Source organism: Anolis sagrei, chromosome 6, assembly GCF_037176765.1.
Source record: "Anolis sagrei isolate rAnoSag1 chromosome 6, rAnoSag1.mat, whole genome shotgun sequence".
NCBI classification, from domain to species: Eukaryota; Metazoa; Chordata; class Lepidosauria; order Squamata; family Dactyloidae; genus Anolis; species Anolis sagrei.
In genome coordinates this window covers 40,568,115-40,585,718 of record NC_090026.1, presented here as the reverse complement: position 1 = coordinate 40,585,718, position 17,604 = coordinate 40,568,115, and the positions used below count along the sequence as shown (strand labels likewise).

At 42.7% G+C, this 17,604-nt stretch overlaps 1 protein-coding gene across 2 annotated transcripts in view; it reads left to right on the top strand.

The window, feature by feature from the left end:
- The window catches only part of THRA (thyroid hormone receptor alpha), a 219,581-nt gene extending 209,926 nt beyond the window's left edge, over positions 1-9,655 (top strand). For both annotated transcript variants that reach the window (XM_060781050.2, XM_060781049.2), the window contains 2 exons: positions 1,336-1,594; positions 3,581-9,655. In XM_060781050.2, coding sequence (XP_060637033.1) covers positions 1,336-1,594; positions 3,581-3,831 — 510 coding nt within the window. In that variant the 3' untranslated portion in view covers positions 3,832-9,655. The remainder of the gene's footprint in view (positions 1-1,335; positions 1,595-3,580) is intronic.
- The last annotated feature ends 7,949 nt before the right edge of the window (positions 9,656-17,604 follow it).

Genomic DNA, 17,604 nt, shown 5'->3' with positions numbered 1-17,604 from the left:
AAGGTGGTTACTGTTATCATATTATCTATATTAATTTGAAACTTATTTATCAGGATAGTAAATAAAGAGCAACACTCAAAAAACAAAAATTCCAGACAAGAATAATAATATAATTTATTTTTATACCCCGCCAACTATCTCCCCAAGGGGACTCGGGGCGGCTTACAAGGGACAAGCCCGAAATTTACAAATAAAACACAACAGATTAAAAACATCAGATATAAAGATATAAAAACAATCACAATTGTAAACAACAACAAAACAATATGGCTGAAATAAAGAACATAGCTGAGGTACTGGCTCATTGAATACAATACATTCTGAAGGGAGCGCAAGAGAAGAATCAATCAGGGCCAGCTAAGACGTCCCAACAAAGGATCCCCCGAGCAACAACCAGCCAGGCTTTGAAGCTGCAAGGCCATTCAGTGCTAATCAAGGTGGCCAATTGCAACATTCACACTTGCTTCAAGCAGACAAGAGTTCTTTCTCCCACCCTGAACATTCCACAAACCCCACTTGCCTAGTTTCCAACAGACCTCACAACCTCTGAGGATGCCTGCCATAGATGTGGGCAAAACGTCAGGAGAAAATGCTTCTGGAACATGGCCATACAGCCCGGAAAACTCACAACAACCCAACCTATTTATTGTTTCACATGCAAAGAATTTGGGTTAGTGGTGTTACGACTGTTAACTGCTTTGTTTTCCTGTTGAGCGGAAGGAAAGTTTGGATGCAAATAAATAAGCTAATGTCAAGATCCAGAAGGATTGGCCCAAATGGTAGGGAGCAATGGGGGCGGAGAGTGCATGAACATTATCCTGCAATAACCTACTACTCAGTTATGATCAGTTAGCTGTCCGGGGAATATCAATGACGGTGAGGATTCTGCAAGAGTCAGTCAATACCTTTCTGAAACCAACTACTTAGTGATCCAACTGGAGAAGCCATATCTCATGCAACCAATTGGCTTTTCAGGAGAACTGGACATTTCCCGCATTTCAGTTTGCCTTTATATTTATTCTTTCCTACTTCAACTCTACCCTTGACCTTTATTCACACCCAGCCTCTCTGTTTTAAGGACCTTGGATTCCATCCTTCTCATTCCTTGCGTTCTTTTTAATATGTGGCTGTTGCTCATGGTTTATTCATTTCACACAAGTCTTTATCTTATGTTTCAAGCATTATCCCCTGTGCAGAGCTGTACAAGCTTGCTTTTCGGACACCCAGAACACCCAAAAGTAAACGTAAACCACAAAAGAAGTATTTCCAAGCCCTGCTCTCCGGGTGAGTCCCTTCATGCTGAGCCTAACTGACTGTGTCTCTCTCTGGATACAGCTGCCTTGTGAGGACCAGATCATCCTTTTGAAGGGCTGCTGCATGGAGATCATGTCATTGCGGGCGGCTGTGCGCTACGACCCCGAAAGTGAGACTCTGACACTAAGTGGCGAGATGGCTGTCAAGCGGGAGCAGCTGAAGAACGGCGGTTTGGGCGTGGTCTCGGATGCCATCTTTGATCTGGGCAAGTCTCTCTCTGCCTTCAACCTGGATGACACGGAAGTGGCGCTGCTCCAAGTTGTGCTGCTCATGTCCTCAGGTAAGCACAGGGGCTTTAAAAATAATTTTGCACTTTTTTTTTGGAAATTGTGAATCTCTATAACCATTTGGGAAATAGGATTTATCTCGGAACAAGAAATAACGAAATGTGGTAGAGACAATAGGGATGGAAAGGAATACTAAAGTATGAGAAATGAGGAGGAAATTATTGCACAAATGGTATCGTACACCCTGTCAATTAGCATACTACTTTAAAAAGGGGAGTAGTGAGTGCTGGCATGGATGCCATCAGAAAGGGCGGTTTATGCACATGATGTGGGAATGTGAATATGTACAATATTTCTGGCAGACTATACAAAATGAGTCAAATCAAATACTAGGAAATGAGTGGGTCATAACAAAGGAAATAGTGGTATTAGGGAAAAGAGAGGAAATGGGAAATAAAAGGGAAATAAATGAAGCAATAATAGAAAGTGCACAAGCAGTAATAGTATTAGGGTGGAAAGATAAAATGGACAATAAATAAATGGTACCAATATATGGTGGGGCAAATGGAATTTGAAATTATGAATGTGAAATTAAATTTTTTAAAAATCAAGGAAAACAGAATGAGAGAAATGGAAGAAAGATGGACAAGGATAAAGAACTACATTATTAATCATTCCAGAGATCAAGTCATAAGAAATAAGATACAAATGTTATATAGCATACAGGATGGAAATGTAGCCTAAAGATAAAGACATAATGATTGTCTCAAAAAATGAAAATGTAAAAGAAAACAATCCTCGTGTTGATGGTGGGAATTGTAAATGTTTTGTGTGTGCACGGTATGTGGTTTTGTTTTGTTTTTGTATTGTTAAAATTTAAAAAAATTAAAAAGGGAAATAGGATTTATAACCTTTTGGAAACAGGAAAGGCATGATCTTGTTAGAGATCAAACCCTTTGCAAAGGCATTGATTACCATTTGGAAAAATCAAGAGACTTCTGAAAAGAGCTAAAAACTCTCTTGAGTCAACCTCCTTATTGGTAAAATATCCACCAGCATTCATGCAAGACCATTAGGTTTCTCAGCTACTGAACTTATATACCTATATATGTCTTTGAACTGCTAGGGACAAAGACATGCCAATGCACAAAAAGAATATATGTAGCAGAGTTTCAGAAGTGTTCTCTTCAGTGCCCCAAAAAAATCTACTCTCCCTTAAAATATATTTTCCTTTAAATCATGCTCTCAAGAAACAAAATTTATTTATTTATTTACTTACTTCATTTATATACCGCTTTTCTCAGCCCTTAGGCGACTCAAAGCGGTTAACAGCAGCAATTTCAATGCACACATTACAAAACCATTGGAACATTTAAAAACAATAGCATAACAACAATTAAACATCAATATGACAAATCATTCGCGTCTCGTCAATAGAATCAGAATCCAATCTCATCATCTGTTATTCCGTGTTCCTGTAATCAATTACACTGCCTAATCGAATGCCTGGTATAGCTGTTAGATATCTAGTGAGGAGACAAGAGAGAGATTTGAATAGTGAGAATAACCTGCTGCTCTTTCTGCTTAAGAAAAAGGAAGTAGTCCTTATTACTGGGTTTCTTCTGTCACCACCTCCCAAAGATGTTTATGGGCCATAGTGGTGCCCCTCAGTGCTTTAGCAATTGGCAGGAGAAGAATATGTGGGTTGCTGTACACGTCCTTAGAGAGCCTGCTAGAGAAAAATAGCACAGCAGGCAGATAGTAATACTCAGATTAGTTCTGGGGTTTTATTATTTCTATCATTCTTGACTAATCAAGACCTTTTATACTTCCTGCCATTCACAAAGCTTGCCTACATTTGTGCCTGAGCACACAGACTCTCCCAGGAGTTCCACTCACCTAGCTTTCCAAAGGTGCTGATAGATTTGTTGATTAAGTTGACGAGAAATCTAATTTGGAATCGGTTAATTGCAACGGAAGAATAGGTGCTGATGCTTAAGTCCACATAACCGCCATCCTTTTTTCTGTCCCACCTCCAGACCGCAGTGGGCTGATCTGCGTCGACAAGATTGAAAAATGCCAAGAGACCTACCTGCTGGCATTTGAACACTACATCAACTATCGCAAACACAACATTCCCCACTTCTGGCCCAAGCTCCTCATGAAGGTGACCGACCTGCGCATGATTGGGGCTTGCCACGCCAGCCGCTTCCTGCACATGAAGGTGGAATGCCCCACGGAGCTCTTTCCCCCACTCTTCCTCGAGGTCTTCGAGGATCAGGAAGTCTAGGGTGTGGGGAGGGAGGGGGCAAACAGGGGTGTGGGAGAATTGGGGACGTGGGGCAATTTGGGACTGGGGCGATGTCTGGACTTGGGCCACAGTGCCCCCACCTCATCACCTCGGACATAACAGATTTTATTTCTTCTTTTTTTTGTTCTGTTTTGTTGTTTTCATTTTTCTTTTTTTGTTTTTGTTTTGTTTTTTTAAATATTGCACGTCAGCATCAGTGAATCACGTGGATGGGGAGGCGGGGCATCGTCGGTAGGGGTTGGGCCACCAAAAAAAAAAAAGGTCGAGACTAAGCAAAACCTTTGTTACAAGGTAGACTTGTGCAGTAGCCAACACTTTTTTTGTCTAGACAGACTTAAAAAAAATTACGTGGGCAATATGATTCCCGCCCATCCCCTGTGTATCTTACTTCCTCGAATCCCCTTTTGTCCCAAAGTGATCTTTGCAGGGTGAAATGTCCATCTTTGATTTTGACGCAATGTTGAAAGGAGGAAACCAATCCGTTATGTTATCCCCTTCCCTCCCCAACAAAGACACCTTTGCTCTTTTCCCCCTTAAGAAAGAACTTCCCCGGCTCCACAGCACTGGAAACCGTTGGCACCTCTCCGCTTTAGCCCTGATCAAACCTCTCTCGTTTAAATGGACTTGATTACCAATATATATAAATATATATATGTTTCTTTTGCACATAACAGTCCCAGGAAACGTCAGAGTGTGTTTGGTTATGTTTTTATTTTTTTTCCTCCTTGTCTTCATTTACTTTTAGAACTTATAGCATTTAGTTACCCTCCCTGAGAGGCTAAAATATAAAAATGCACTTTTTATAAAAAGAAATAAAGATTTTTTTAAAAAAAAGAAAGAAAGAAGAGGCACCGAGAGAGTTAAGAGAGAGATCTTATTAAATTATTGAGGGGTAGGCAGAGCAGAGGGGAGGAAAGTCACAGGTTGGTTTGGCAAATAGATAAATAAAACTCAAATTGAGGCGTAAGGTCCGAGCGTGAAGGACAAATGCACTTTGAAAAAACAAAGGCTCCCCTCTGCCTGATCCTCCCCTGGTGGAGACACAGGTGATTGAATGAGAGATCTATTTTATTTTGCTTCGAATCGCACTGCAGGGCTTGAATCATAGGGGTGCCAGCTTTTTTATTCCAGTGCTGAGGGGTTTCTTCATCCGCCTCCCTCCTTGCCCCACCCCAAAGTCCCTCCCTTACCCGAGGCTTCAGCCAATCTACCTCCATGTTGGGCAAAGGTGGGTGGGTGGTCCAACACGTCCCCACCCACTCTTACACTGCCTCCACCCCCAGCTGAAAGGCCGCATGCAACGTCGTTCCCACCGGGCTTTTTAAACGGCTCTCGCTAGTTCTTTGCACACGCTTTCCCACGCCATGGGGCGGTACACTTTTTGCTGCACTAGTACTCTCGAGGCCCTGCCCTCCCTCCTCTGCTCTTCTCTCTGGAGAAGCCATGAGCCAGGATCCCTGGCTCTTCCACGCTCCAGGAGAATCCAGTAAGGGTCGAATCCTTGTTTTGTTTGTTTTGCAAATGGCACTTATCGATATAGAAGACAAGAAACTGCTAATGTTCACAGGGAGGCAGTAGCATCCTTCTCATAACCAAGAGATCTGCAGACTTCCTAACATTAAGAGCTCTTATGGTGACTAGCTCTATGTAACCTAGTTGAGAAAGGTGCCAAGTAAACATCTTTGTTCTACAGCAGTGGTTCCCAACCTTGGGGCCTCCTGATGTTTTGGACTTCAACTACCAGGAACCCCAACCAGCTTATGAGCTCTTAGGAACTGTGGAAGCTGAAGTCCAAAACACCTGGAGGTTCAAAGGTTGGGGCTACTGTTCTACAGCAGTGGTTCTCAACCTATGGACCCCTGGTGTTTTGTCCTTTAATTCCCAGAAATCCCAGCCAGTTTAACAGCTGTTGAGTTGAAGGTCAAACATCTGGGGACTCACAGGTTGAGAACCACTGTTCTACAGTATCCTGTGCCCTACACTCAACCCAGTTGTTGACACCAGTTGCATTCATGTTCATGGGAGGAAATAGCAAAGATCTTTTAGATCAAGCCGGTAGATTTTGTGGCCCTCCAGGTATTTGGGACTCCAACTCTCAGAAGCCTTAGCCAGTTTGTCCAATGGTCAGGAATTCTGAGATATGGAAGCCAAAACACTTAGAGCAGTGGTTCTCAATCTGGGTTCCCCAGATGTTTTTGGCCTACAATTCCCAGAAATCCCAGCCAGTTTACCAGCTGTTAGGATTTCTGGGAGTTGAAGGCCAAAAACATCTGGGGACCCCAGGTTGAGAACCACTGACTTAGAGGGCCACATGTTGTACAGGTCTGTTTTAGATGTTTCCTCTCTAGCAGAAGGACAGCAATGTATCTGTTGGATCTTCCCTGCCAAATCCAATCCAGTTCTCCCTTTGAGAAGTGCACTGGGTCAAGGAAATGATGTTCTAATGCACTTCCTTTCCCAATGTGGCAACCTTTACCTGTTTGTAGCCTTAGGTTGTACAGCCGAGGTGGGAGTAAATCCAGTTGCAGTTTCAATTGACCATCCTGTTGGTTAGTCCCACCCAGAGTAGACCCATTGATACAGTTTCTGAACATAGAGGTATACCCCATTGACTCATTGAGTCTACTCTAAGCAAGACTAATTCAGGCCACAGTGAGCAATCCCACCTTTGGAAAACATCATCAAGATTTTGTCCAAGCTGGTAAGAGAGAAGCAGCAGCTTTTCATTCTTGATCTCATGGCGACATGCTTTTAATTTTATTTAAGGGATTCTGCATCTCTGTTGCTAGTTGTCTGGGCAGAATCACTGATACTCAGTCCAGTAACTAGTTTCTTGAGAGTGCCGTTTTGAGGAAAGGAAGATTGATGGTTAGCCAGGCCTTCCTCCCATTCCCCAAAATGGTGACCAGAGAGCCATATTGCCACGGCCACCAGGCTTGCCTTTTGACACAGCTCTCTTGCTTCTGGGATGGCCCTGTGGCAAGAGATGTCTAAGGGTCAGATCTGACCCTGGAACGTCTAGTTCCTAATCTAAAGATTTGCCCAGGTAAAGTATTTTTTGGAGATAAGAAAGTTCCGCTTCTCCCTTTCTCCTTTCTGTCCGTTTCACCCTTAATGCAAACCAAACTGTGATCACCTTAATGCAAGTATTTTGGCACTTAACATTGTTAATGGGTCAGACCTCTCGCTTGAGCCACTTCTTCTGTGATAGATCCATCTCTCTGTCAATCTGTCAGCCAGACTTCTTTTGCAACTGTAATGTAATATTATTCGGGGAGAGGGGTACATTTTTAAGCTCCCCCCTTCCCTTCCTTTTCTTTCTCTTCTTCTCTGTCACTTGGTTTCCGTTGGGGAAAAAAAAACCTTTACCTCTTACCTCATTCAAGACGCCGTGGGAAACGTTACATGATGGGTTTGGGTGCATGTGAGATGTACCATTTGAAGGTTCAGGGGCCGGCGCATGGAGAACACAGCTCCAGTTTAAGCTAATATACAGAAATATATATATAAGTATGTATAATTTTTTTTAATTAAGAAGAAAAAAAATCTTTGTACGGGTCTGTTCACAAAAAAGAAAAAAAAAGAAAAATCACACAAACGAAATTGGGGTTGGAAGAAAACAGTAGTGTTTTTTTGTTTTGTTTTGTTTTCAATCACCTTTAACAGCATGGGGTTCGTGGGGGGCATTACTGCTAAGCTGGTATTGAGTCCCACATGTCAGCACAACACAGTTAGTTATCTTCAGGGCTGACTATAACTTGTTCACAGTTCCATGGGAGCATAGGATTGGGTGTTGGATACATCTGTTTCATTATTTTAAGGAGAGCACCATTCCGTGAAGACGTGCATGAAACCCTGGTGAAATCTCAGAGAGGGATTTCTAGTGGCTCAGAGTGGAAGACTCCAGCGCAGAAGCAGAATACATTATGCAAAACAAGCACAGATGTGCAGTTTTGCTTAACAGTTCGGCTTTTCTTGATGTGGGATTTAGCTGTTTGCTGGTGTGATTTTAAAGTGCAGAGTATACACGGCCCTAGCTGCATTCCCATCAGCCATCTTCCCAGGGAATTGCAGCTGCTCGCCTTTGAAATTGTTTATCTTGGGGTTATGCAGTTAACAGAATCTTTGCTTGGAAGATTCAAATTAATCTATTGCAATGTGTGTATATGGGAGGGTGGCCTCTGGGGTGGGTTTCCTAAGGGTCAAAACACTTTCTAGTTTCACAGAAAGGAAGGGTCAGTCTTATCTGAACTGCTCCTAAAACCTAATTAATACCCTTGCAATAATTGTTTTAAAAGCATCCAAAGATGAGAGACCCCATGGCCTGGTTGGTTAACCTTCTGCCCTGGCACTTTCTCCTTGTACTTAAGTGATAACACAGATACCCTGTACATATGTGCACACATACACAAAGCCCCTATAGCAGTGGTTCTCAACCTGTGGGTCCCCAGATGTTTTGGCCTTCAACTCCCAAAAATCCTAACAGCTAGAAAACTGGCTGGGATTTCTGAGAGTTGTAGGCCAAAACACCTGGGGACTGAGAACCACTGCCCTATAAACAGATGTACAGGTTCCTTTATGTTCATTTGAGCGTTTCCTGAAAAGATAGTGAGAAGTAACCAGCTCACAAAATCACTTAACTCTGCTCCTTCTGGTTGCAGCCCTTTGTTTTGTTCTTCCCAGATTTCATCCCTATAGTTTTAACCATTGTCTTCTCATCTCACATGCCATTCATAAGCAAACATTGCAGAGCTATTTTCACACTTTAAACACTTCCCTTCTTGTGTTAACACTAGCACTGTGTAATGAACCAGGAGATATGTATGTGTGTTTGTGTGGGTGTGTGTATGTGCATTCCAGAATCTTATCTAGGCTACATGCTATCAAGTCTCATTTAAATGTTTTTCTGGGTAAATGTGCAAAGGGTGGATCCCTTAGTCCAGTGGTTCTCAACCTGTGGGTCCCCAGGTATTTTGGCCTAAAACTCCCAGAAATCCCAGCCAGTTTACCAGCTGTTAGGATTTCTGGGAGTTGAAGGCCAAAACATCTGGGGACCCACAGGTTGAGAACCACTACCTTAGTCCTTTATCTCATAAGGATTCAGAGGAAGTCACAGTCTCTTGAGCTTCTGAAAGGCTGATTGGGTGTCTCCATATAAGGCTGCCTCATAGGATCCATCTGAGCCAAACTTTTTCAGGCACCTGAAAATCCAGGTGAACAAAAAACAATGGAGATACTGAAGAGTCTCCATGCTATTTAGACTGCTGTTTTTACTGATCAGATTTTGATCGGAGCAGTAGTCAGTGGAAGGACCACTTTTTTAATGAAAATCATACCCCTTTCTTTTTCATCCTGAGGGGAAAAGACAGAAGATCTTGAATATCATTTTCCCTGAGTTGACAAGAACCAGTTGACAAGAACCTAGACCATCTCTTCTGATCTGTAGACCTTTCATGAAAGAGGATTTTTTCCTCAGTCCTGAAAAGGAGCCGTCAGCTGATTGAAGAGGGTTTCTTAAACAGGATTTTAAAAAATACATAATGGAATGACAAACTTGCAAATCTTTTCATGATACTAGAGCCTTTTCCCTATTCAATTATCTTTCATCACTGTGTTCTGTCTGCAAGATCCTCCTCCACAGCAGAAATCTAGAAGGCTCTTTCTTCTTCCCCATCCTATTCCTAGTGTGCTTCTAGAGCCTCTCTGCCTGCCAGTGTTATCTTCCCTAAAAACTCCAGCAGATAGATTTAAAGGTCGGGGATCATACTCTTCGTCCAAAATAATCCTCCAACAGGAGGGGGGGGGGAAAGAATGGATTGTCAAGTGTTAGTTATCTGACCAGTACTGGATCACAACACAAACCATGTTTTCAGCATGTGACAATTCTGTCCCTAAGATGGAGCATCAACTCATAACTTACACCAAGCAATCTACTCCTGAATCCATTGCGTTCTTCCCTCTTTATGCATTTTAATCCTTTTAAAACTGCCTTGTACAAAGTCAAGATTACAGGACCATTTTGTCCAGTATTGTCTTTTTCGCCTGTTGTTAGGAGCTCTCCAAAGTTTCAGGTAGGAATCTTTGCTACCTGAGATCCTTCCATTGAAGATGTCTAGAATTGGACCTGGACCTCCTCTACGCAAAACTAATGCTCCCCAACTGTCCCTTTCCCCAGTTCAGTTTAATCCGTTTGTGTAGAGAAGGTCCCAGGTCCAACTGTAGACATCTTCAATGGAAGGATGGTCAGTGTGTTCAATCCCAAACACTTAAGAGTGTTCCAACAATTTCCTAGATATCTCACAGAAGGTTCCTCTGAAACCCAAAGCTCTGATCAAAACATTGACTGAATCCCCATCTCCTTTGAAATAATAATTCCTTGGCAACTCCTACTTGGAGTTCTGTTTCAAGAGATTTCAGTGCACCCTAATACAAAGCACAGGGATGAGGTTTTGGAAAAGCTGTTGGGTGGATATTCTGGGACTTGTACTCCAAAAAAATAAGAACTTTCCCAAAGTTCAGTCAAAACAGTGAAATACTACTGTTGCATTCTTCTGATTGACAGATCGTCCTTGATATGAATATCAGTATTCCTCGTGCAGTTAAGAGGATGATGGTTACTCAATATTTACTAACCTACATACAGTCCACTGATAAAGTCAATTAGTCTCTCCATACATCCTCACTTCAAAAGTCACAATGATGTTCACCAAAAGACAAAGACATTGAGAAAGTACCCTGTTTCCAGGTCTCATGTATAGCCACTACTGAATGGCTACCACATTAACCGGTGGCTTCCTTTTGTGAATTGTTTGCTGACAGCTTGTATTTTAATATTTTCTCATACATCATGATTTTTACTGAAGAAGTTGGCAAGTCATCAAGTAGTCTTCATGCATGTATGAAACACCCTTTGGACTGGAGATGAATGCAGTTTTAAAAGGCGTTGAAGGTGATTTTCCTTGTGATGGTTACATGCACATAGGCACACTCGCTTACCTTAATGCCACGTCTGGTTTAATTTTTTTTGAAACAGCACCAAATCTTGAACCTGAGGTAGAAGTAGATGTGTTTATGCATCACAGCTGCAATGTTTGATCAACTCAAATCATTTAAAGACAAAAATATTGCCCAATTAATTGGGACAACATTTTTGAAGGGGAAAAAAAATATTTTAAATATGGCTCCTTATAAAATATGATGACAAGACCCATTATGAATTACTTGTGTGTCTTGAAGAAAGTTTAGAGTTATTGTGACCATAAAATGAACCTATCACAGGGATTTCTTGAGAAAAGGTTTGCTGTTGTCTTTAGGGCTGAAAGTGTGACTTGCCTGAGGACAGCAGTGGGTTTCCATGGATTTGCAGGAATTCAAATCCTTCTCTCAAACAGTACACCAGACTGACTCTCTTGAGGTCTTCCCTCTTCTCACACATAGGAAAGAAATATCCGTTTTGAGAGCTTGCTTTAGCACATGGAACTAAATTTCTTTCAAAAAGTACAATAGAAAGTGTAAATTTTGTTTTTTTAAAAATCACTTCAGAGTCTTAACAAAGGTAGCATACACTTCCATAGTTCAAAATTACGATGTACAGTATTTCCTTCAGAATACCACCTTTGTTGTGGTTACTCCATATATATATATGCAATATATGCATAGTGTACATCAAGCAGCATTTTTGGCATTTCCCATAGTGTTTGGTTGCAGTCTAATCTTGCAGTCAATCATGGAAACCCTGTGTGTTGTTGTCTTCTGGAGAAAAATGCCTTTTTCCCATCTTAGTGTCAACATATGAATCATTGGGCTGGGTTGCTGTGGGTTTTCTGGGCTGTATGCCCATGTTCCAGAAGCATTCTCTCCTGACATTTCAAGAACATGGCAATACAGCCTGGAAAACTCACAGCAACCCAGGGCCCTTCCACACAGCCCTATATCCCAAGGCAGAAAATCCCACAATGTCTGCTTTGAACAGCATTATCTAAGTCCACACTCAGATAATGTGGGATTTTTTTGCCTTGATATTCTGGGATATAGAACTGTGTGGAAGGACCCCCTGCGATTCTGGCCATGAAAGCCTTCGACAATGTCATTGGGCTGTTTGGATAGTATAAACACACACCTTTTTTGTCCTCCAGAGAAAATGCAAATTTAATGGATAGTTTAATTGACTAACATTTTCATGGTCAATTACAATTTGTTAGTTGCGTCGCAGCTATAGTGTGTTGTCAGCATCACAAGCAGCAGTAATTCTTTCAAATCACCTCCCGTTCTGTGATAAAGCTATCTGACTGCCTCCAGCTCCTTTTCATCCAAAGGGAAACATGTTCCATACTTGCATTACATTCTGAAGAGGTGCTTTACTGTTGTCGTTTGACAATGTTCCTGTGACTAAAAAAGCAAAACAATTCACTGCATCAAAAGCTCATTTATATTTAGCTTGAGCATATACGGTTGCCAGGTTAAATACTCTCAATACCTGCTAAAGTTCCCTCTTCTGCACAGCCAGTAAAGGTACAAGAACGATCTCCAGTTTTCATTTTGGAAAGCCCCAGAGTGTCAGATTTACTTTTGGTTATGTACACAATATGCTGTTCCATTATCTCTTTTATACACTTATCCACATGTAACACTTCCTCTTCTCTCTGTCACTCTTAAATACATCTGCACACTCCCCTACCTCAGTGTGGTATTGGCCCTCATTATCACAACTACTCTTTCACCAGCAACTTTACAAGCTCTTCGCTGCACACACATAGCAAGGCTTAATTCTGGGGAGGTTTATATTCCCGCCTTGCTTTGAGGCCAGAGGGGGAAAAAATTCTGCCATACTCTTGGCATGCAAGTTTAAACTCTTCCCCAATTGAAAGACTGGCCAGAGTGCAGGAAAGTTATTCTTTTGGATTACAACACCTAGAGTCCCGTATCTATGTTACACTGGTTAAAAATTCACATTTCTCAGCTCTAGTGACTGGTTTTGCTATTCTGCCATTCCTTTCAGACTCTGTTATTGTCTGTAAAGATGTTCAGTAGGAAACAGTCTGCATTCGCTGATATTCAGCCCATCTCTGGCCAAGCTTGAAGTCTGTGCAGAGAGTCCTTTTTGTATCAACACATTGCTGCCCTTAAAGTCTTAATCTGGAAAACTTATACCAACCTAAATCTCTTCCCCAATGTCTTACAGTAGTCCTGCTCTTACTTTTGCCCATTTCCTCTAATTTGGTTCTGGTAGGAGCCAATCCACATCTTTGCATCTGTTCAATAATGTGGGTCAGAGGTGCTGCTGGCATACTAAGGATTGGCACCTTGCACGTATCTATTGTGCACATCTCATGGAAGTGCTGCAGATGAGAGAAAAGACTCTCCGTAATTCTTGGTACAATGGCACTGTGGTGCCAAAAGGATCTATAATCACTTTGAATTACCAGCAGCCCCCTGTTCAAGCATATGTCTTTCTTCAAATTGAGCTCAGTGGGACACACATATGCACATGAAATTCATATGTTGTCATGTGCGGTGTGTGGCTCGATCTGTCCATACTTGTGCACATCACCCAGGTATCTGAATGTGCATTTGTCATTCATATATACGAATGTGCAGTGTTGTGAGTGTTCAGTGTTGATCAGGTGTGTGTGTGTGATTGTGGATGTGTGTGACTGTAACTACGTTGATTAGGGAGGCTGTGTGCCCATTTATATATATTTTTTAATCCATAAGGTGCTAACATGTCTAGTTTAAACGTATTCCTCCGTTATGGAACAGAACGCATGTACGGAGTGTATGCGTGTGCGCTCCTACCTGCACATCTGTCATGGTGCTCCCGTGCTTTCAGTCCTTTGCATATTAGGGGCGGCTGTCTATGCTCATCCCTTTGACCCCCACACGTGTGCTACAATATTGACAGTGGCCAAATCAATGCCTCTGGTGGCAGCAACTGCTGAAGCTGTGCTCTCTTCAGGTTGTATGCTAGGGATAAGTTTGTGTTTAGATTGGCTTCCCTCAACCTGAAATACTCTAGTTGTGTCAGACTACAACTTCCAGAGTCCCCTCCCAATATTGTCATTGGCCATAGGGCTCAAGGGGTAATTCGGGTTGCAACATCTAGATGTCACAGGTTGGGGGAAGCTGGTATAGTAATCTCTAGCCTGGTTGAAAGGTGCGTACTCTTAAGTGTTCACAAATTCAGATGTGGCACTCTTTTCATGAACCAACCCATTCTTTGTTTGGCTTGTGGGTGTTTTGATTCTTCTACCACGAAAGTCTTTTTATGCATTGGTATCCACATCTGCCTGAAACACTCCTGCCAGTTTCCCTCACCTCTCTGCACTTGTTCACCCCCATCGCAGGGGATGGTGCATTGGCCGTTCAAGCGCTAACTCTGCCCAATCTGCCCCCCACTTCTTCTTTCCGGAGGCCTTAATGCTATTCTTTCATTAGCCAGCAGGGGCACACTTTCATACACTGACCAGTGTACAGTCTATTCTGTATTTGTAACTTTTGTAAATATTTTTTAAATAGCCGGAGCGCGTGGATGTAGAGCTCTGTCCAGGAAAGCATGATTGGGCTTGTATTTTGCTCTCACGTTGCAAAGTATTTAAAGACACCTCTGCTTATCAGGAAGGGAGAGGGAAGGGTACTAATTCCTCATTGCCTTATACCAAATATTCAAGCCTCTTTATGAAATAATGTATTGTTCTCCTCATCATCCTCCATTCACTTCCCATGCATATTCACCCATAAGCATTGGGAAACCACACGGGGGGGAAAGAGGTGGGCTTGTAAAGCCCCGACGAAATGGTCAGCATTGGAGTGAAATACCCATAAGTATATGTGTCTGCATAGTATATCTTTGGAAGTTCTCCAACCCAAGCTTTATTGAAATGGAGAGTAGCTCTCGGTCATTTCATTCGGACTTGTGAAGGACCGCGTCCTGTACGACTTCACCTGTAGCATATGTATATATGAACATAGTTCTATCAGCTGTGCATGGAACGAAACATGCACAGATTCCCTATGCATACCAAGTGTAGACGTCCTGTGCACTTTGCACAACCCCTTGCCACAACACACATGCACAACCTGCTGCCTATAAATTTTCCTTACAGATTTTGGTTGAGAGAGAAAAGAGATACCAGACAGCCATTTTTTTCCATCTCTGACTCCCTTATTTTTCCCTCTGCCTATATCACTCTGGCATATAAAGTGATCCTACCCATTTGGGTGACTTCAGCTCAGTATTGTACATGTAAACGTTGAGCTCGCGGTATTTGGGTTTCTCTGCTCCATAATCTGGGTGGCCACCATCGTCCCTTGAGTAATTTCAGTCTCATCAAACCTTCTCTTCCTTATCAGGAGGAGGCCTTGTGCCTCCAACCCTTGAGCTTTTGCAGCAAAGCAAGTGATCAACCACTTCTGGGAGCAGCCATCTTTTCCCAAGACTTGGTTGACACACAATAGCAAGGTCTTATCAATATCAGAGTTAAAGAGAGTGCTTGGGTGCAAATCGGATTGTCACTACAGTGAAATAATTTCATATCACTGTACATTCCAGTTTTCTTTATGGAATGAAGCCAAAGTGGATGGAGTGCAACCAAGTGACACGAACCATTGTGTGAACCAATCTTAAAGCAGCCAATTCACACAGTTCTGCTCCAGAAATAGGGAAGAAGGAAAGCAGGAAAATTCCCTCTCAAGGGTTACTCAGGTTAAGAGGCTGTGGCATCTTAGCCAAAGAAAATTGGTCCACTCTGGGCATCTCTGCATCCGTTGTGTAGCTCAAAAGCATATGTTGTTGTCCCTTGCTTACAATCTCTGTGTAGGACTAACCTGCGAGCTTTCTCTCAATTCACACACTCATGCCACTGAAGAACCACCAGATAGTGTCTATTTCAACAGGGGAAGGAGCAAACCCCACCAATTCTGAGCTTGTACCAGGGATGTATGGAAAAGTACTCCTCTCTGGGGAGAGTATTGGTGATGCCATTGCTGCACATCAGTTTTCCTTTAGAGGGCACTGTGAACCATCTCATTGATGGCTGGGGCAAGAGGGCACATGGGTGTATGTATATATATATATGTATTTGTGTATATATTTGTGCGTCTGCTGAGGCCTGTACCTTAAGTCATCTTGAGAGAGGGAGAAAGATCTCAGGGTGAATCCCTTCCCGAAAACCCTGCCACCTCAGGTGTTCACTCACCTTCATGCCAATTCTCTCCATATTTTGCCTTTTGGGGTCACAATCCAAGGCAAGGAAAGCGGCAAAGAGGTGCCCCCCATCCTACCGCACCTCTTTGTGGGTACCAAGTGGTATCTCTCAGTTGGGTTGGTATCCAACCTGTCTGGAGAAGCATCAGGCCTTTGCAGCCAGTAGCAGGAGTCCTTGCTCCTTTGGGGCATGATGCCTCACTTGCCGCCACCACACGGGGCAATTAATGACTGTGACAATTGATGAGCAGGAGCCAGATTCTGTCTGTTTGTCTGTCTGTCTCCCAGTTCAGAGACATAGCTGGGGAAGGCAGTGAGGAACGCTTTTCCTGCACCACTTCTCAGTATTCCTTTGCCAAGTACATACCTCATATAGTTTCTGCAGATGGTACCCCACACTGATCCGTGCTACACCTCCTTCACACCCATTTGATGATAGTTCTCAAAGAGTATCTTTACTCAAGGGGTTACCCTTTGGGATGCAGATTAGAAGGTTTGGGGAAGAACCGAAAGCTGTTCTCACATCCATTGGGAAGCAAAGGAAGTTTCCAGTAAGGGAGAAACCCCATCACCCCTTCCCTCTTTCCCCTCTTACCCCGCCTCCATATACTATGCATTGTGGGTTTTCCCCCCTCGCAGTCCACAGCAGGGAAAGAAACTGTGAGCAGGGAGATAGTGAATGTACGTTTGGGACACGAGGTTTTCAGTGTGTTACCGAAAAAGGGTGGGTTGGGGGTGGTCAGAGGGAAGGGAAGATGAAATGTCACCAGGTAGGAAAGTGGTCTCCCTCCACCTCATGCTTCTCCCCTTCCCCTCCCCTTCTTTTTTTTCTTTCTTTTTGTGTCTGGGAAGCAGGACGCTGCTGATGTAAAAAAAATACGACAATCACAATTTGTCTGTGACGTGCGATTTTGAAAAAAAAAAACCCTGAAAAGTCTGGGGTGAGGAAAAAAATAACCCTTTTTTGTGTTTTTGGTCAGGATTTTAAAGAAAGATATTTTTATGGTAATTGTCGCTGGTCTATTTTACTATATATTTATGTAATAAATATATGATTAAAAAACAAACAAACCTACCCTTAAAAAAAGACAAAAAAAATCCAACCCTCACAGCCCCAACTGGTTTTTGGTGTCTCATTTCGGATGAGTGGGGGCGGGCAGGACTTTTCATACAATTCCAAAATGGAGCAGGGCAAGCTCCACTGACGTCTGTTCCAGAGGCAGAATTTCTTGGCGTAAACAGAGGGCTATACCACCATAATTCTCTTCTCACACGTTGTGCAAGGAGATTTGAGAACTTTCCCTCTGGGTACAAATCGTCAGTCAGATAATGTCCAAATGTAGCTTTTCCAAAGAACTAAACAGTCCTCATTGGGCTGTGAAGGTGCGTACCAAGACCTATACAGTCCTAGTTGGGTTGTGAAGGTGTACCTCACGATCTAAACAGTCTTCGTTGGGTTGTGAAAGTGCGCCCCAATACATAAATAGTCCTAGTTGGGCTATGAAATTGCACCCAAAGTCCTAAACAGGCCTTGTTGGATTGTGAAGGTG